Source organism: Tympanuchus pallidicinctus, unplaced genomic scaffold (assembly GCF_026119805.1).
Source record: "Tympanuchus pallidicinctus isolate F22 unplaced genomic scaffold, pur_lepc_1.0 scaffold2, whole genome shotgun sequence".
In the NCBI taxonomy this organism is placed as follows: Eukaryota; Metazoa; Chordata; class Aves; order Galliformes; family Phasianidae; genus Tympanuchus; species Tympanuchus pallidicinctus.
The window spans coordinates 11,755,548-11,776,333 of NW_026294721.1; the positions used below are offsets into that span (position 1 = coordinate 11,755,548).

Consider the following 20,786-nt stretch of genomic DNA (forward strand, 5'->3'; position numbering starts at 1 on the left):
TTCCCAGTATCCCACCTAAATATCTCCTGGACAATTACAGCTCATCATTTCTGATCTTACCCATGGCATGCAAAAAAACACTTTTTTCCTTCCTTGCTGAAGAATCTTTGACATTTGAAGCCTATGGCATGTCTTCCAGCAGCCATCTCTACTCAAGATGGGAGTGGTAGGTTGATGGCAAATGTCTAACATAGAGAGATTATGCATGAGTCCATTGTATCTAGGTCTGAAAATATAACATAGATATAGTATCAGGATAATCCATCAGGCAAAAAGCCATCTGTTAATACTTGTACTAGGAACAATGTCGTGAGTAGTAAAATTGAGCAAATGGTGAAAAAACAGGAAGAATTCAATTGTTTTGTTTCAATTGCTTTGTCAAATAATGTGCCACAGAATTGACCTTAATCTCCCACAGAGAAACTCTCCGTCATTGGTGGAATAGTGGCATATGACCTTTGACTTCCTAACTCAAGTAGTGATGTTTATTTTCCAGAGATGTGTTTATCAATTTCACCTTTGAAATTAGTGAGCAATGAATCAAGAGAAAATGATTCACTACAAAAGGCATACATCAGTATTGACTTAATTGACCTTACGATCATTATCCGTCTACCCAAGTGCCTCATTAAACAGTATGGAAATTACTTTGCCACAGTTATTATAACAAAATTTATGAATAGGCATTTCTAAAGAAAAATGCAATAAAACTTCTGCATAACTTTCCATTCTCTCGTCCTCACTTCTAAAATGTTGCTTCATGCTCCAAATGTATGAAGAAATAACACAGAAATCCTAAAATATGTGCAATTTGTCCTGTGGGTACTTTCCTGGATCAGTAGCTAAAGCAACTGGGACTGGAAATACTTAATTCTGATGAACTATCTCTCTACATTCAGTTTTTTGTATGCTATTCATGCTAAAGCCAGACTTGAAGACAGAAGAGAAAAGGGGTGATTAGCACAGTGGCCAAGACCAATTATGTCCCATAATAATAAGTATATTATTAGTAGGAAATGTCTAAATGATTCTCAAATGTGGACAAGGATATAGATTTGCTATAGTTTCTACATACATACCAAGACCTAGATTCATCTCCACTGAGTCATCAAACTGAGGTTTCCTATGCAGGCAATGCAATATACAGGATTCCTCAGGGAGCAGCGCGAAAATCACTCACTAATTGCCCATTGGTTTAGTCAGAAAATTAAAGACAATTTCATTCCCAACTTTACCACTTCAGCCAACCAAAAACTCTAATTATGTAGCCCTTAAGAGTTGGAAAGAGTTGGCCCTGCCTGTGGCAGGGGGGGTTAGAGTCTGATGATGCTTGAGGTCCCTTCCAACCCAAGCCATTCCATGATTCTATGACTCTATGATAAAGAGAGGAATTTAAAGGCTATGATCCCCTTTTGAGACCTTTAGTCTGTGATACAGTGATATCAACATTTTTCCTGCAAATCCTGTTTCAGCTCCTAGCCATAACTTTTCTATACTAATTCAAATTGCATTCGTGTCCTACTACCTTGTATTTATAATACAAGTTGACAATCAAATGGTTTTCTTCTATGTCATTTTTTCTGTTTTGAGTGGAAAAGTAGTACTTAAACAAAAGGTGCCATTTTAAAGAAAATTTCTCTCTTTCTAGAAAACAGAATGGAGAGAAAAAAAGCAGATAATATTGACATTTTAAAAATACTGTCAACAGGTATAATTGTACCTGACAATCTACCTTCAAAACCTGAAATTAATTTAGTACACACTAGAGATCTGTAAGAGAGTATGGAGCTTCTACAGTGAGGTCACTCCAGAACTGGTCCAGGTGACAGAAATCCAAAGTCATTACCCCTCTGCAACCAATTCAGTGGCCTATGTAAAATAAGCAGTCAGTTTCTAATTATAAAGCAACCTTAGTGTGGAAATCACTTTTATAAATAATACTGACTGGCGGCTACACCAATAAAGTAGTGATTCAAAAAAAAAAAGCTTTCCTAAGAGCAGGGCAGGGATGGGAAGAGTGTCATCCATGGGCAATCACAGATAGCTTGCACCCAGCTGATGTGCCATGCTGCTCTTGGAGGAGAGCTAACCAGTAGTGTTTAGCCAATTACTTGCAAAGGCAAAGTTTGAAGCATTACTATTCAATTCAACTGACAGCATGTATTTCTTTGACTACCTGAATGACATTTCACCAAAAAAGGAAAACATTAGCTTCTTGAGGAAATCCTCACTTTGTGCTTTCCTACTGTGTAAGGAAAAAATGATTGGATTCAATTAAATGTCCGCAAGAAAAACAATGCAGACTCACAAACTCACAAATCTGACAGAGAATATTGTTTGTAAAATTAGCACAATAAAACAACTCACAGTATTCTTGTAGCTAGGATATTATATTCTGCTGTTGAGACAGCTGCAGTTGGACTCTGCTTGGACAGCAGATGGTGTCCTACTGTAACTCTACACAGCAGTGCTCTAAGACGAATCTTAAACCAGCCTTTAGAATACACTTCGATTCTTATTTAATGAACTTAATTTACTTTGTTGATTGTAGAATAGAAATGACAGATCTGTTTAAACAACTAGGCTAAACTAGAAAGGTAAGTCTGACAAAAACAGTGACTATAAAGCATAGTTCTCATCTCTCAGAGTATTTTCCAGCATTTAAAGGCACTTTTCAAAAATGTAATCATATCACTTAGGTGCCTAAGTGGTCCTTTTCAAAGTCACCATTGATAGATAAACATTAAACGTCCCACTGACAGTCAGGGAGAGTCAGATGCCTAACAACAAGCTGTGCTGTTGAAAACTTTCCCCTTAAATTATATATCATCTGCATACAGTATAGAGAAATCTGTACTTCACAAAATCACATAAACACAGAATTCTAGGAGTTGAAAGGACCTCTGGAGATCATAGATTCCAATCCCCTACTAATGCAGTTCACTACAGTAGGTTGCAGAGGAAGGCATCCAGGTGGGTCTTCAATATCTCCAAGAGGAGACTCCACAACCTCTCTGGGCAGCCTGCTCCAGTGCTTTGTTACTCTCACAGTAAAAAAGTAAAAAACTTCCATATGTCCTAGTAAAGGCAACACAGAGACTTGACAAGGACTATTTTTTTCTTCTCTGATATATAATATCTTGTACAGTGGGCATCTGGCCCATGCTGGAGCACTCAGACACCAACATACTTCAGTGAAATATACGTAGGTATTAAATTTATCCTTAAATGGTATACTGTCACTGTGTTGCTAATGTAAAGGGAAGAATTTAATGCATTCAGCCTGTCCAAAGCCTTTTTTTCCTTGTATGATTGTTTTTTCTCTTGCAGAAGCTCAGAGGACTTTGTGAATAATGAAGTGAATCAGATGGTGAGCAGAAAACTGTTGTACTAAGCTACAAGTCGGCTGGAGACACTGGACTTGGGTAAGCACACAGATAAAGGCAAGTGATCTCTCCAGAACTGGAAAAAGATTTATGAAAAAGTTTAACAGAACTTGACTCATGATGAAGCCTGCTCTAAAAGTGTTCCTCCAACAGTTCCCAGTTCACAACAATTGCTGAATCACAGCTGTGACCACTGCTAGGTCTCATACATCACTGAGCAGGCTGGTGTGACTCATCCCAGGGTTATCTGGAGTTTGCAAGCCTAGGTTGAATTTACTGTCACTAGGAGGGCAAAGTTTCTTGGGAACAGTTTTGTCATTCATACTCCAATGTGGTGAAATCTTTGCCTGCTGCAGCAAATAATCATAATTTTTGTATGGCTAAACAAGGGCTGGGGCAGAGGAGTTGTAAATGGTGTTATTTATATGTTCATCATTGAGTTTCATTTTTCCTTTTCACAGAAACCCTTGTAAAATCCTGCACTGTTTCTGCTGTTTTCATATGAAAATAATTCTTCCTGTAGCCCCAAGTTATGGGAATAGTCTTGCTGATTTGGTATGAATCTTCATTTGGAAAAGCACTGCTGCCCCGAATCCTTACAGACAATGTTCTATTAGTCACACAAAGGAGATACCTGGTCTTTCAGAAAATGTTTTTTGTTTTCTTTATCATCCCACAACATGACAAAAGATGCAGAAGCAAATACTCTCCAAAAACATTAACATAACCTCTCTGAAAGTAATAAAGTGATGAAACTCAGAATCTGCAAATTGTGGTGATTTGTAGCTCTTTGATTTATTGCCCTGTTGGGTTCAGAGTGAATGATTTCTACAGAGACCAGTCCCTCTAATCGGAATTTTACAAGAAACGGATGTGCTAAAAGAAACAGAACGCTAACAGGGCTTCTGGTTACTTTTTCAGCCTGATTTATAGAGCTGTAAAATTCTCTGTATCAGGGAGCTGACACCAATTTCTAGAGAGCTGTGAACAGTTGTTTTCGTCTGATTTTCCTGCGGGGCTTCTAGACCCACTTCATTCACAAAAGACCTTGTTGAAATCCATGTCAGGTGTTAAACAGTGTGAGACACTGGTGTCACAAGCAAGCTGCTGGCAAAGGAGGCTGAGCTTTGTAGTTCAGCAAAAAAGATTCCTGTCCTGTGAATGTCTGTTTTAGGGACAGATGTGTACATTTTAAGGAGTAGGCAGTGGAAATGGAGCAGGTGTTACTGGGGCTGAATTGGCTCAAGGTGATCTTGCTCATTGTGAGGATGGAGGCTGTAGGACTGTGTAGTCCTAGAGCAGAAATTGAGCAGGTGAAGGCAGAAACTGAAGCCCGTTGCATCCGCTGACAGACACAAATGTCACCTGCATGGAGACAGGCGACAGAACATTCATCCAAGCAAACAACATGGCCACCAAGACAAGCACAATGCCAACGACTGAGCAAATACAAAGGATACAAGCTTTATGTCAGGCACAAGGATGAGTAGAAGAATGTCAGAAGAAAAATCACAGGCCAGGACTGGTACATCACTAGAATCTGTCCTCCTGGAGCTGTGCTGTGATTCGCAGTGAAATCTCATTTTGCCACTGTGAGGATGTTATCAGACCTACAGCCAGTCATATGGCTCACATCTTTCCAGTACTGCTCCCTTGTGTAGAAAAGCTTGGCTTGCATTTTCATGCTCAAAATGATGTTGACGTAAATGTTAAAATAACCTCAGGCCTCTGTCAGAGGATAAGTTGTATCTTTCCAGAAAACAAATCATGCATCAATTGCAGCTTATTGAGGGTGCTTGAGCATCTCATCCAAAGAGAGCTGCAACAGATTCTAATGGAAAGGAAAATAGATAATTATTCAAAATGAGCACTTATAAGCCTAGGGGATCTTCAGATCTAAGGCTCTGATCCAACCACTTGTTGCATTCCAGGACACTTAGCGCGTTGTGAGCAGGCACAACCGTGTCCAACTGGCAAAGGTTTTAGGATCAAAGCCTGATGCATTTATGAGCTGGCCAAGAGGCGAGCGTACAATGGCACCTTCTGTGAGCACAACATTCAAGAAAATGTTCTTAACTTGTTATGCTGTTTAAGATCTGATGGTTATTTGAATATATGAAATTATTAAATATCAAATGTTTTCTAAAATGGTTTGCTAACATGTTGGTGTTATTTCATTTTTAGTGGATCAAATTAAAAAACAGTTATTAATTAGTAAACCAAGGTGCATTTTATTGTACTAAAAATTGCAAACCTAAAAATTTACTGCCACTTTCCAAGGATTTGGTTCCTTCATTAAAAAAAAAAAAAAAAAAAAAAAGGATTTATATCTTAAATTAATTATAAAGATCTAACTTACAAGGAGAGGCCCTGATCTAGAAAACACATACACTTGCAGGTAATTTAACCGCATGAGTAACTTCACAGAATTCAGAGGGTGAGAGAGAAGCTGTGAACCATGGAGCTCCTAATGTGGTTAAAGTTATTCATGGGCACAACTGTTTGCAGGACAGGAGCCAAATATAACACATATACAAATTCCCATGTAAAAGAAAAGGCAAATTAATACTTAGTAAAGAGCAATTACATGTTTCTGGATGTTCTAACAGCTACACATTCAGGTCAAGGGGCATTTATCCTTCCCCTTTACTCTGCACTGCTGAGGCCACATCAGGAAATTTGTGTCCATTTCTGGGTTCCCAGTTCAGTATCTTCGATATCAAATAGCTAAAGTTTGGGAATCAGGGGGATGAGGCCGGGCTCTTTTCAGCAGTGCCTAGCAACAGGACAAGGGGCAATGGGCACAAACAGGAACTGGAAGCTCCCTACGAACACAAAGAAAAACATCTTTACTGTGGGGGGTCACAGAGCACTACAGAGCTGCCCAGAGTGGCTGTGGAGTCTCATTCTAGGTGATACTCAAGATCTGTCTGGACATATCCTGTGCAACCTACTGCAGGGAACCTGCTTTAGCAGGTGGTTGGACTTGACCATCTCCAGAGGTGTCTTCCAACACCTACAGTTCCATGATTCTGTGAATAAGTGAGCACAAACATGAATTTAAAGACACACAGTGGGACAGGAATGTAATTGAAGGAGAATAAATAGAGAAGCAGAATAAAAAGGAGAGATGAAGTGAACACACTGTAATCCTCTTCATGTCTATGGTCACCACTGTGTTGTTTCTTAGGTTCAGTAAATATACACTGGAAATATTGAAACAAACAAAAAAAACCAACATGGTCACAGCCAATGACGACCTTTGGACATCAGATACAGGTGTTGTTCTGTCCAAAGAACACTTAGTTTTGTCTCTTAATATATGCCATTAAGCCTCTAGAAAGGCATGCAGCCTGACAGAGGAGTACCAGCTCCTTCCAGGCAGATCCTGGAAGCAGAGAGTGTGCAGATTTTCTCCCAGACATGTGGACACCTGCTGTTTACCTGTGCTCCAGAACAAGTAGAATCCAAGTGGCTGGCATCTATCCCATAGTATTCAACCCCTGCAGCTGGAAAGTCTGGGTAATCCTTTTTCTGGCCTGTCCTCCTCATTAAAATGAACGTGAACACCTCAGTACCCCTGGCTACGGTTGCATTAAGCACTCTGAAACTTCTCCTTATGAATTACCAGTAAAGTAGCTTGTATGCTAACATTTATGTTCATACACTTATTTTGCCCATACTGCTGCTGCCAGGCGCAGTACAATGCATTCAATGTCATTTGCAAAGGTCTTGCTGCTGTTCGCGATATGCTGCATCCTTAGGGATGTATCTTTTATGAGATCTCTTCACATCCCTCCCAAACTTTGGCAGTCTCTGCATGGAAGACATTGTGACCACATTGTTCCTTTCCTCCACTCCATGGAGTGTCAGCTGGCTATTTTTCCTTGTTTCCTTTTTTTCCTGCAAATATCTAGCCACTGTTCTCAGTCACCTCTCAGAGAATATTCTTCCCTCAGGAGAGGAGAGGAGAGGAGAGGAGAGGAGAGGAGAGGAGAGGAGAGGAGAGGAGAGGAGAGGAGAGGAGAGGAGAGGAGAGGAGAGGAGAGGAGAGGAGAGGAGAGGAGAGGAGAGGAGAGGAGAGGAGAGGAGAGGAGAGGAGAGGAGAGGAGAGGAGAGGAGAGGAGAGGAGAGGAGAGGAGATCCTGCTTGAGTAAACACAGTTGTGTGAAAGTGCTGCTATCCTTTTGATGGTATGGTTTCAGTCACCTGTGGCTTTGTAACCATCCCTCCTTTTGCCATCACAGCCATTAGCAAGGTCATAGCTCTAAATGTCATCAGGTACCTGATTCAGCTTTAAAAATGTGGTAAGATCTTTTGTCCTTTTGTCACACATAGTCAAGAGGACCCTATATCGCCTAAGAGAAGAAATGGAGATCAGGGATTTGAGGCCAAGCAGATAAGTCAATACCAAAACTAAATGCCTCAAAGTGTGAAGCCACCTCATCAGGCAGGATACAACCATGTCACAGTTAATCAGGTTCTTCCCACAGGCCCAGACATGCAATGCCTGTGTAAGAAATGGTGCTTCTGTCACTCAGTTTATATTCAGGCCAAACTCTCCTGGGGCATACAAGGAGCTCTGTAAGGGTGCAGCCTGGAAAGAAACAAGTTAATCACAAAATCTCTATGGCTTCCTACGAGATCATCCAAAATAGTGCCCTTTTGGTTTTCTCCCCTTTGTGCAAGAAGGGCTTTTGTGTGGGGTTTTTCTTTGGGAGGAATGGTGTTTTTTTGAATGTGAGCTAACTTCAGTTATCAGTACCCAAAAGCAAGCCCGTGCAGTGTCCCCCTGACAAATGCTGCCTGGCAGTCATGCCCTTCCCTCTGTACTGAATGTGGTAATTAGAGAGATGCAATTTTCCAGTAGTGCTTGACAGCCTACATCAAAGGCACAGAAACTGTTTCTGGACATTGAAAAGATAAAACTCTAATATTAACTGATGCCTCTTTCAGTTTTTATTGCAGTTCAGTGTAAACAGATGCTGCTGGTTTTGAAACTGTACGTTCAGATCTGCCAGAGTATACATATTGCAGCAGTGATATCTGCTGTAGTAAAAGCTGGTATTTAACATCATGTGTATATACTCGATTCAGTCATTTCCATGCCATTAGCAGTATGTGTGCTTGCACATTCACTGATGTCTGTCTTTACATGTACATGCCTAAAATACAAACATATGCATACGAATTAAATGGAAACTGTAACCCTATCTTAACTAGGGTTTTAAATTAGTGGTAATACATACATGCTCTTACAAACACTGGGCTATATTTAACTTTCACATAGCAGTGTAGAACTATTATCTCCTGTGGAACTGTGCAGTTTATGAATCAGATCCAAAGTCTTTTAGTTTGCCTGTGGAAAGACGCCGTTGACTTTATTGGGCTTTGGACCAGACCTGAAGCCAATGCTTAATTGTCTCATATGATATAACTTTCCCTTCCAGCAAACTTAAGATAAACTTAGAGTCTAATTCCAATAACTCCATAATTTTTTTCCAAACAGATTCCTTATGGAATGGAAATGCCCATTCCTGTTTTGGGCATTTTTCAATACTTTTGCATTTCTTAATTCTGAAAATTGGTTCAGTCACGTTAAACATTATATAAGCTTGAAAAAGATCACAGCCTTCAACTCTTCAAAATGAAATTTTCAAGCATGAATACACAGCTCAGAAATAAATGTCATTATAAACTTCAAATTTGGCTGGTATTAAAGCCATCTTTGAGGAAGGGAAAACAATTCATGTTTGAAGAACTTCAGCCTATTTTAAAAAGTAAGAATAGTTTAGGATTACAAATCCAGCTCACCTTTCTCATTTTACTTTATGCCCTATGCAGCTTTCCATTTTCTCTCCATTCTTATTCACTTGGAATGATGTTAAGTATGTACTTGAAGATGTGATTATTTAGAGGATAAATTAACATCTGCACCAAACTTCTTGAGTTAGAACTGACTGAAAATCCTCATTTGAACTCTGAAAAGGATGTTAGGATCACTTCAATTCAGGTATTGTTGCTAACAAAATGCAGTTAAAGACATTTCATTTAAGAAATGACTCCAAGGGAGTCTTTCAACTAAAGATATTGTCAATTCTCCTTTGAACAATGTCTACAGTAAAATTCTGAGATAAAAACTCACATCTTTTTGAATATAGATACTGGACAGGCAGTTAATTCTTACAGAAAGGCTGTGGCTAAAGTTTTTTAGCTGCACTCATCACTGAAGAAAGTTTTCATGTGAAATACAGTTTGTGCCTGTACAGTCGTGTCCCATCACCACCGTGCTGCCCTCTGGCTCCAGAGCCTCTCAGCTGATGGGGGTCTCATAGGGAAATCATGTTGTGGTTCACGTGGGAGCACCTCTGCTCTGCAACCGGCAGTGTTTGAACAGTCAGATCACCTAAGGGGTAGCTGAGTAATTCAGGACAACTCATGCTTAAAGTATTGATGCATGTCTAACCCATATCTGTGGGCTGCATGTGGCCTGGCACAGCCCACAGTGCGGCCTCTCCCTGCCCCACACCATCATGGTGGTTGCTCTGCTCCAGCCTGGCACAGCCCCTCAGCACCAACAGAGTATTGGTGTGCTATGAACCCCATCTGGGCTGGAACCAGGGCACAGAGCACAGTGCAGTGCCAGCTCAAGTTATAGCAGACAAGCTTATGGATTTTGATACTGTTGGCTGAACACAGCCCTGTGAACAGCAAAAATGTGTAGCCACACTTTCCATTCTGATAAAGGAATTTGAGAATGGGTTTCAAGACTGCCAAAAAAAATATGTTGCAATCAAAAACTTGATCATGTCTCCTTACCAGACTTCCATAATCCCTCTTACCAGAGAAACACATCCATCACTTCACACTCACGTTTTATTCGTGCCACCACTTTTTCGCAGTACGTACATTTGGGAATAATTCTTGTCAAGGATGAAGTACAGGAAGAGTTAAATTTCATCAAAAATCTCCACTGAACACCCTGAGAGCTCACTAAGAATTGCAATCACTGCCATCAAACCAGACTGATGCGTTAATTTCACACAAAAAAAGGCCAAATATCCCACTACTTTTATGTTGCTCTCTTTTTTATATGTTCTAATAAAAAGCATTAATAAATAAAGTAAGCTTTGTTACTTATATATATTAATGATAATACTACAAAGGCTGCTCCGAAAGTAATGCCTCCTGTTTTATTTTGTTGGCCCACGATGTCAGAGGCAGACATCAGTGGTATGGAAGTAGAAGACAAACCTTCAACAAATATTCTGCTATGTTTTGCTGCTGTGTGAGAGATGGCAGCAGAGGGGCAATCTGACAAACTGGTGTCTAACATGCCAGTGCAGATGAAGCAAAGATGTGTCACTCAATTTCTCCATGCAGAAAAAATGACAGCCCTTGACATTCACTGATGCTTGCTGAATGTTTATAGACACCAAACAGTGGATGTGAGCATGGTGATGTGGTGGATGATGCATTTCAGAAGTGGCGACAGTGATAACGGGTTAGCTCCATTGATGTAGATTGTTATGAACACAGCATGCAGGTTCTTATTCATTGCAAGCAAAAATTCTTAGCTAATGGTGGTGACTGTTGAAAAAAGAGTGTTTTATAGCTGAGAATTTGTTCTATCAAATAACTTTATTGTGCTTTTTGTATTGGTTGAGGTAGACATGAGTAGACATGGTCCCTGTACAATTCCTTCTCAAGCAGTGTGTGGCCCAGGTAAGCCAAAAGGTTGGACACATGTTGGTGTGCTGACTGCGACTGGCTGCTGTTTCTCTCCGTGTCGCTTCCAGCCCCACAGCTCACAGATTGCATTTTGCAACCCTGCTTTCTGTTTTATAAACAGAATGTAATTCATATTGTTTATGTAACCTCTTACCCAAAGAGAGGATTGACAAAAAGTAAATTCTCCAGCCAGACTGACAACATCCATGACATCCCACTGTCTCTTCTTGTGGTTTACCATGGATGCGGCTTTCACTGTAAGTCCAAAGCTCATTCCAGGGTTTTGAAAAGGAGTTATGGCTTTTAGTGAGCTAAGTTAGAGGAGCAGATGCTCCCCAGGACTAAAGCACACGCGGTATTATGAGGGCAGGTGTCAGAACCCCAAAAAGTCCCTTCCAGTCCTTTGCTGATGTAAATGGCAGCAGGTCCATTGGCTTACATGTAAATACATTTATGGTGTAAGACAATTGCCCCTTAATTTTTAAAGCATCTCAGCATTTCTTCTGTATTTGTTAGCTGATATTTGCATAATAATGCCCAATGCACACAAAACAGTGGATCAAAAGAAAGTTGTTCCTTCCCTCCAGCTTGCCTTTGGGAAACCATTCTTGTCCCCCCTTCCTGGGACCTTTCCTCCCACCGCTTGCAGACTCCCAAATCACATAATTTTGTCATTCTCTGCTAACCTCCCACTGCCGTTTCCTTTCTCTCTCGCATGCAAAGTGAGACTGGGTAATTGTGAAATCTGCAAATTGCCTGCCTGGGTGCTCTTTCTCTTTCTGCATTGATGGTGGCAGTCAGAGGGATCTGCCATCATGGGATACCTCTCCAAAACACATTGGGCGCACATCCCACTCAGCCTGCTGCTGTGTGTCCAACACAGAACACCAATAACAAAAATCATCATGCAATTGCGCTGAAAGAACACTCATTTTTTCTGCCTCTGTCTCCAGAGCTTGATCCTGCTCTGTGCTCTTCACCCTGATCCCATCATCCCGCTGTATGCCCCAGAACAGCACTGGACTATGAGTAAATCTTAGTGTGCTACACAGAGAGATGTGGCAGTGATTTGCTTCCAACAGTAAGACACTGAATCATTCTCAAATTTTGAACATTGCTTCTACAAAACTCCTTCCCAAGGCTTCCCTTGCTAGCAAGGCCTGAGCCTGTGCTTTTTAACAGAGCAGATTTGGATGTCCTATGGAGACTTCTTTATTTTCCAAGCAAGAAGAAATGCTGAGAGCATTTATATCCTCATGAGAGCCAGTTGCTTGCTGTGAGCACTGCCGCACTGGGAGCTCCCAGCTGAGAGCACATGACCTGTGCTGGGAGAGTTTTGCTCTGTGCTGTGGTGCAGTCCTCAGCTGTGTCCTGAGATAAAACGAGTGGGTTTGCATGGTGGATTTAATGCACATTCCTGCCCAGCTGAGAGGGACCATCCCCAGGTAGCTCCCACTCTAGTTCTCCCTCTGATGGGAACTGTGTCCAGTCTGGAGCAATAAAAGATCTCTGCATGAAGAAGTACTATAAGGTGGAGTTATCAGCTGATTTACTGTTGGAAGCAAATCACTGCCACATCTCTCTGTGCAGAACGTTAAGATTTACTCATAGCTCAGCGAGTCAGAGCTCTCACTTCTGGTGGTGCCTGCAGCCTTCTGGGACAATGGGTCCGTGTTGCAGAGGCCTGGGGCCAGCCCTGAGGGCTGTGTGCTGCAATGCCCTTTATCGCAGAGCCTCATTTTTTGGCTCCCTGCTGCGGAACAGATTGCTCCAGCCTGGGACAGGCACCACAAGAGACGAGGAGAGAGCTAAAAGCTGATGGAAGGAAACATGTAGAAATCCACAAACTCCATGGGTTAGAATATACACATACATACACATATATACACACACACGTGTACATATATATGCATGTTTGGGTCCCCACTCAGTGGTGGAAAAGGTATCATGGCCACAGATTCCCTTGCAGCTAAGTACTGCTGCTTTTGTGGAGAACCAAGGAGGGAAAGAAGCGCCGTGCTACATCCAACAGCTCACTGGGTGCAGCGTGTCAGATCCCGAGCAATGGGAGCCGTACATTTCGTCCCTTCACTTCTGGATTTTATTTGGATTCCCCTCTGGCTTTGAAGAGTTTCCTGACCATGAATCTCTCTAGGTGGCCACTATTTCTTCATCTTTCCTGCCATCCCCGTGCCTAATATAAAATCAAACGGGAGATGTCGTTATGGGAGATGAAGAGCAACGATCTCTGAGCCAGTAATGAAGAGGTGACGGGGATTTTTTTGCTTACAAAATACCTCCATGCAGACGTTTACCTGCAGTCGGGCAGCCCCCGGGTAACCGGCGCTAAATCTCCTATTTCTGAATGCAGACGCCCAGCCGGCGTTGCCCAGCAGACCTCTCACTTTAGGAGGAAAGCTGATGTGAGGGATGATCCCGCTTACAGAGAATCATGAGCGTCCCAGTGGCAGTGAGGAGCAGGTTCACCTCCTCCCCCCCTCCTCCAGCCCTGACAATGGGCACAGGCGGCAGCTCTGCTCTGCGGCAGTTTCGGAGCGCTGTGTTCCCAGGCACAATCCCGAGCAGCGGGAGGGGAGGCTCTGCCCAACTCACTAGCTGAGTTCATCCTGTCCTCACTTTGGAGAACGGGCCTTTAGCTCCTGATTCACTTGAGCACTATGGAAAACATGAGATAAAGCACTCAAGGAGAGCAAGGACACGCGCTTGTGCTTTGCGTTAAATCGCAGATTATGTGAGAAACCCTGAAAAGAACAGAAATTCGGAGCGGACAACAAACTCATGGTTTCTTCGGAGATTTGTGCAGCAGTTCTCCGTTCTCTCTGAAAGTAATCAGAGTTTCCCCTCTACCCGAGCCCCGCAGCCGGGCTGCGCTGTTTGGGGAGCTAGGATGCAAAGAGCAGATTCGGGGCAGAAGCGCGCGGCCAAACACTTTCTGTAGGGAATAACCGTATAAAAATGGCTTCCCTGTTTGTGTCCGTGTGTTTGCTCACCCGCCGAGCTCTGGCCACTGCGCGCTTCGTTTCCTTCCCACCGTGGAAAGTGTGGCATCAGTGTATGTGCGCTCTACGTAGGCGCTCGGGGCCCCTTCTGTTTTCTCGCGTCTGTCCGCCGGGGCTCTCTGGGAGCGTGTGTGCAGATATGCACGGGGAGGGGGGACCGGAGCGGCTGGGGGCGGCGGGCGGAGGGGAGTTATTAGGAAACTTTGCTTTGGCTGCTCTCTATCCTTGGGGCTGCGTGGCGCCAGCACCCTCAAGTTGAAAGGAAAACAGCCATTCTCACTTCCAACTGCCCACTGAGATCCTTAAGGCGACAAAGACACAAAAGTGAGTTTTATTTGCTGGTAAGCCAGAGGCAAGAAAAAAGAAAAGCCAATTCCCCCTTAAAAAGAGCCGACAAATCCTTTTTGCTCTTTTGTGTGAGCTTTTCCTATTCACATAGAGCGTTCATCCGTGTGATTCCCAACTTATTGTCATTACTTAGTTATTAATTGTTCTCATCTGGGTTTAATTGAGCAACCAAGGACTTTAGCCCAAGGGTCAGGGGGAAATCTTAAAGCAAAGACATGTTCAATAGGAATCCTGCGCTTCGAATATCCATCCCGAGTTGACATAATGTAAAAAAAAAAAAAAAAAAATACAGACAAAGCGGGGAGATGAAAGGGTCCCGACTCGCCCGGAGCCCCGCGATGCTGTGCCGCAGCCCGAAGGTGCGGGCGGAGAGGGCTTGCGGGGCCGGCTCCAGCGGTGCTCTCTGCTTCAAATCTCTATTTTTTTTCTTTCTTTCTTTCTTAAAGAGCGTCTTTACTGGATAAACGCGGTCCCCTGCGCGATTAGATCTTCCCCGCAAAAGCCGTGGTCTAATCGCGCAGAGGCGAAGTTTATCTCCAGCCCTTTTCTGCCGGAGACGCAACGTGGGAAAAAGCCGGCAGTGCGCTGCGGCCGTGCGGCGCGGCGATGGGCGCTGGGGTCAGGATCACAGGCACCGGCACACAGAAAGGGAGCGATCGGAAAAAGAAAGGCAGGAAAGAAAGGGAAAAAAAAAAAAAAAAAAAGACCCACAAAAAAAAAAAAAAAAAAAAAAAAAGAAAGAAAGAAAGAAAGAAAGAAAAAAAACACCTCACCCACTCACCCCAGCCCAACGAAGGAGCGAGAGATGAGAAGAGAGGGATTAGAACTGCGAGCTCTGCAGAAAGCGGTTGGGTTCAGGTATGTTGTTTCGCTGAGTTATTGAAAGCATCATTGATATTTAGAGGATGATAAAAGTCCCGCCTCGTCCCCAGCTACAGTCTCGCTGGAGCCGCGGTGCCTGCAGAAGATTGCCCAGCCTCATTACAGCAATTATTTTCTTTCTAACTTTGCCTCAACCTTAACGTTTTAAATTGCTGCAAATGAAAGCAGCGGGGGAAAAAAAATAAAAGAGAAAGGAGAAAGAAAAAAAAAAAAAAAGAATAGAAAAAAAAAAACAAAACAAAACACAAAACCTAGAGAAAGTCCCACTAGTCCCAATTTCTCTGCGCTCATTCCCGGAAAGTAAAGACAAAGCACTAGGCAATATATATATACACATATGTATGTATATTAAAAAGGGAAATCAGCTCTCCCTTATCCTAACGACCCGAACAACGAAATTGGGTCTGGGGGCAATGAAGGGTCTCTGAGCTGTCACCCGGCGCGGGGATGCGGCGGCTGCCGTGCCGGCAGATGGAGGGCCGCCCAGCTCCGCGCAGCGCAGCCCAGCCCAGCAGAACAGCCCGTTGCCTCGGCCGTGCCCGGAGCTTTCTGCCCGGCCGCGGTGGCCGCTCCCAGCGGGGCCTGCCGCTGCGGGGCACCCGGACCCGCCATGCCGTGCAGGGACAGGCGCCGAGCGGTCCCGGCCCGCCGTCCCCAGGGCTGCGGGGCTCTCCGAGGGCTGCGTCTTCACGAACAACTCCATCCTCGGACAGCCTCGTCCCCCGCTACCTCAACCCAGCCCCAGCATTGCATCAAACTTTTCCCGCACCACTTCGACCCCGATAACCCGCTTTCCTCCCCAGCGGCCCACAAGGCTCTCTTCCTCTGAGCTTGGGCTGCAGAACCGAGATGTGCTGCAAGCCCAACTCTTGGTCTCGGTCCCGATGGGGAGTAAGAGGTCAACCCATCCCCGCAGGCGTCGGGGCTGCAGCCCGGCTGCTTCCCGACAAGAGGGAAAAAAAGGAATGAATTCCTCCCGGCCAGATGCCTGGGGCAGTCACTATAATATCAACAGCCCCAGCCACTATAATATCAACAGCTCTGAAGACAGGAAGGGAAAAAATCTCGCTCAGTTGAAGGGTAAGGAGACACAGCTTCACGGCCCCAGGTGTGTGCTGATCTCAGGCAGGAGAAATAGCCTCTGGCAGGGCCAGTTCACTCTCCAGTCCCCCACACACATTTGGTCTGGTAAACACCAGAAGAGCAAGGAACAAAGAAAGTGCATGAAGCAAACAGTAGCTTAAAATTAATTTATTTAACAAATATAGCTATAATATAAATGATAATAAAATTTCAAATATACAGTATATTACATAGTACACAGAGAGAGCCCCTTCCACAGGAGCTGGTGGAGGAATGGCCACAGGTAACAGCTGCTCTGCAGGGACAGGAGAGGCAGCTCTGCCTCCCACTCTCACCTTGCAGAAACGTCCTTTTGGGCTGCCTTTGTGCCCTTTCTCTGCCACAGTTCCTTCCCCAGGTGCCAGCGGGGCCACACCAGGGGTACCTTCCTGCTGGGCACAGAACAGCTCCTAGGGCAGCAAGTCTGGATGAGGGGAGCGGAGAAGTCCCTGCCAGGGGCCACACAGGCAGCTCAGCCCTATGTAAGGTGGTACATACTATATCCCACGTGCGCTGTGTACAGTCCCACAGGGGCCACGGGCAGCCCCGCTCGCTGGAAGGGGCTGGAGGCTCCATAGAGGGATGCGCCAGCCACTGCCGGGCCACCGAGTGGGAAGGAGATGCCGAATGCGGCAGGTGGGAGCATGGGCTTGGCTGCCATCTTCAGCTTCTCCAGCTCGGCCTCCTGCAGCCGCTTGGCCTTGGCGCGGCGGTTCTGAAACCAAATCTTCACCTGCGTCTCGGTGAGGCTGAGTGAGCTGGAGAACTCGGCGCGCTCGGCAATGGACAGGTACTGCTTCTGGCGGAATTTCCTCTCCAGGGCCAGCAGCTGAGCCGTGGTGAAGGGAGTGCGGGGCTTCCTGTTGGTCTTGTGCTTGCGCAGGGTGCAGGCAGGGGGGCTCAGCCGCCCTGAACCACAGCAGTGAGGAAAGGAAGAGACATAGGTTAGCAGCAGCCTGGTACTCGCTGTGAGAGCTGTCGGGGAATATTATGTCCCCACTCCTCTTAAAAGCAAAGCCCCAGAAACTCCACCGTTTGGATCTGTTGGGTCTCCCTGCCCGGGCAAGCTTAAAACCCATGAAGAACATATATATTTCCCTAAGTTTCACAGAGTTTTAAAACTCCTGACTGAGAGCCCTTGCAGTCATTTGAGCTCAGATACATTCTCTGACTCCATGGTAAATCCCCACCCGAAGCGGGTACGAAGGGATCGGGCCCTGCAGAGACTCATAGCATCCCTTTATCTGAATTAAGGGAAAAAGATCGACTCAAAGGGCTGGACTGGCTTCTGGAGCTCACAGCCTCTTCGTTAGGCCTCCAGGTACATGATTAAACACGTAAACATGTAATTAATGAGGGACTGTGAATTCACATCCAGCCTCTCTATCAGCACTCCGTTTCTCTCCTCGTATTTAATATTAAGGTGTTCTTGCTCTGCCCCGGGTTTACTTAGGAAAAACGATACGAAACAACTTTCCCTTTTTTATTTAAATAAATCCACTTTCTGGGAAGTGTTCCTTTCTCCAAAGGCAGAAGGAAAGAGGTGAACACCCAAAAGCAGCCCTAGCGCTGCTCGCCCCATTCCGGGGACACCGTGGGCCTCCGCGATCCCGCTGCTCAGCGTCGGGCTTAGTTCGCATCCCTCCGTATTAAGGCAGCGAAACGCCGGGAAACGCCGCTCTTCGGACTGTCGGAATAAAGCGCTCCGGGGAGATGCGCGGGGGGCTGCAGCGCGCACAAAAGCGGAGGCGCTGATGGCACCGCATCTCTGTGGGTCTTTATAAAATATTTAGGGCCACTTTCAGAATAAAAATAAAATAAAAATATCCAAAACACTGCTGAGGCCAAATATCGCCCGCAGACTGAGTCCAGAGGTAACTATAAGAGCAAAGCTGATTTTTTTTTTTTTCCCCTACCCCAATTAACATTTGGCCCAGCAGTCGCCCTGACGCGCCCTCTCCCATCTCCTCCGGAGCCGCCGCCTTCGGGAGACATTCGCAGCGTTTCGGTGGTTTGGCAACCCCCGCCCGCCGCGCAGTTTCTCCCCCTCCCACCTCAACTTACTGGGCGGGGGCGGCGAGAAGCGGGGGTTCTGCATCCAGGGGCTCCGCTCCGGCTTTTCGGGGCTCTCGGCCTTCAGCAGCGCATCCTCGGGCAACTTGCCCAGCGCCCCGACGGACGGGAAGTGGCCGCCGAGAGGCAGCGGCGACGTCGGTGCCTCCGTCGTCAGAGAGCCGAGGCTAGCTCGGGCGGAGCCCAGCGTGGGCCCGGAACCCTCAGGGCCGTCTCTGCCGCCCGGCGGCTTCCTGCGGTCGGCCATAAGCGCTTCCACGCTGAAGGGCAACGGGGAAGGGGACACCTTGGGCTTGTCGCTCTCCTCCTCGCCGCCCATCGCCGCCGCGACGGGGAGGCCGCCGCCGGGCTTGCTGAAGGCGGAGGCGGGCGGCTCGTCGCTGCGGACGCCGGTAGGCGCGGTGGTCATGTCTGCAGCCGGGGCCATGCAGGGCCGCCCCGCCGTCGCCGTGCTCCGCGGGACCGGCGGCCGCGGCTCATGGGGGCGCGGCAGGGACACGGGAGCCGTCGGCGCGGTCCAGCCCCGCGGCGGGCGGCGACGGTTGATAAAGCGGCGCGGGAGGCGGCGCCACCCAATCAGCGCGCAGGAGGGCGGGGCGGGCGTTCCCCATTGGCTGAGGAGCGACGGCGGCCCGACGGCGGCCCGGGGAGAGGGAGGGGGAGCGGCGCGACCGTCGGGGCGCCGTGGGGAGCGGGGGGTGCGCTGCACTCGGATGGAAGGGCCCGGGCGGCGGGGCTGGGGACGGGCTGGGAACACGGCTCCGGGTGGGGCTCAGACGTCGGGAGTATGTGTGCTAACGTCGGGGACACGGAGGTAGAGGAGCGGAGCTGAGCGGCTCGAATATGGGGCTGGGTTGGGCATGGGGTCTCGGAGGGATCCCCGCGTGTAGTAGGGGAAAGAAAAAGAAAAAAAAAAGAAAAAAAAAAAGTGCCATTTTGGGATTTGGGTTTGTTTTGAAATGAACGACGGCCCCGAGGTGTGTTTGCTCCGTGTCCCATGGCTTAGGTGCGTGCTTGACGTGGGATGATTAAATGCTCGCTCGCCTTAAAAAGGAGCATCCCAGCCCCCGCCCCAAGAAATCCCGGCTATTCGGGTTTGTACACGCGCCTTACGTGCACTTATCCCCGCGCCCAAGACGGACGTGCGGTACCGGGGTCCGCTCTCACTGCGATGGACGCTCGCTGCGAAAAGTTTATTAATAGCTGCGGCGCTGTAATCTCCGCCAAACGCAGGAGGCTCCGCACTCATTTAGGGGTAATTATCCAAACGGGAGGGCCGGAGAAATCCCTTTTAGCCTGACTCAATAAAGATGGAAGATCAGGGGCAGACAAATTATGAAATGAATTGATAGAATGGAGGTTTTATAAGCTGATAAACAACGGGATCTGGTTGGAATGGACAGTCCCTCGTTCAGTTCCACACACAGCGGGCTATGCATACAATGGGTGCTACACTGCATCCCAGCTCCCGACGCACGCAGCTCCGGATGCCGCCTCCCGGCGCAGCGCAGCGCATCCCGCGGGGCCGGGGCCGGTATCCCGCAGCCTGCAGCCCCCACCGGGCCGGGGCGGGGCAGGGCGGAGGTGGGGGGAAGAAGGAGGGGGGGAAGCAGCGCTCGGAGGAGCGGCTGCATCGCTAATTGCGAGAATAAACAATCTGTCACGATTAGTCAGTGCCTCTAATAGGCAGACAAGCGATGTTGTTTTTAGGCGCCAGCAGCGGCCGGATCAAAGGCGCGGCCCGGAGGGGACCATTGAGGACGTTAACCCGCATCGGGGGAGCGAGGCGCCTCGGCCCTGGGACTGCGGCACGCCGGGGCGGACAGAAGGATTTGGTGCTCCCACCGCAAGGAGATGAGCCCCAGCCCCGAATTAAGAACCTAAATAGCGGTGCGGGGCGTCCCGCTTTGTCCCCTCAATCCTACAGGTAGGATCATGGCTATTTTTTTTTTTAAATCCTCATCCCCAACGTAACCATGTGAAAAGAAAATAAATAAATAAATAAAGTGATGTGTCTACTAGCCCTTCCTGGGCTGCTTTCGATCGCCTTTTTTGACGGAAATATGAAAGGAAAAATAGGGTTGCTGTTATTCTTTCTTTCTTTCTTTCTTTTTTTTTTTTTTTTTTTCCCCACGTCTTTTGCAGGTCGTTGGGATGTCTCTGCAGTTTGAGGAGCTCAGCCCGCGTCCGCGTAGTGAGAGACGGATCCGCGCTCACGGATAAC

General features: G+C 46.6%; 2 protein-coding genes across 2 annotated transcripts in view; one reads left to right on the forward strand and one right to left on the reverse strand.

Moving 5' to 3' along the window:
* STX18 (syntaxin 18) overlaps positions 1 to 20,786 on the forward strand; it is a 540,575-nt gene that overhangs the window by 316,762 nt on the left and 203,027 nt on the right. The window lies entirely within an intron of this gene.
* Positions 16,603 to 19,067, reverse strand: MSX1 (msh homeobox 1). The gene is made up of 2 exons (XM_052681677.1): positions 18,554 to 19,067; positions 16,603 to 17,398 (listed from the first exon to the last, which is right to left on the reverse strand). The coding sequence occupies exons 1-2, from the start codon at positions 18,987 to 18,989 to the stop codon at positions 16,968 to 16,970; spliced, it is 867 nt and encodes a 288-aa protein (XP_052537637.1). The 5' UTR covers positions 18,990 to 19,067; the 3' UTR covers positions 16,603 to 16,967.

What these genes read in the sequence shown, in the direction of transcription:
- MSX1 (XM_052681677.1), bottom strand. Translation starts at nt 18,989, where the DNA reads ATGGCCCCGGCTGCAGACATGACCACCGCGCCTACCGGCGTCCGCAGC. An exon ending in CTTCTCGCCGCCCCCGCCCA is followed by an intron (nt 17,399 to 18,553) that starts GTAAGTTGAGGT and finishes GCTGTGGTTCAG; the next exon opens with GGCGGCTGAGCCCCCCTGCC.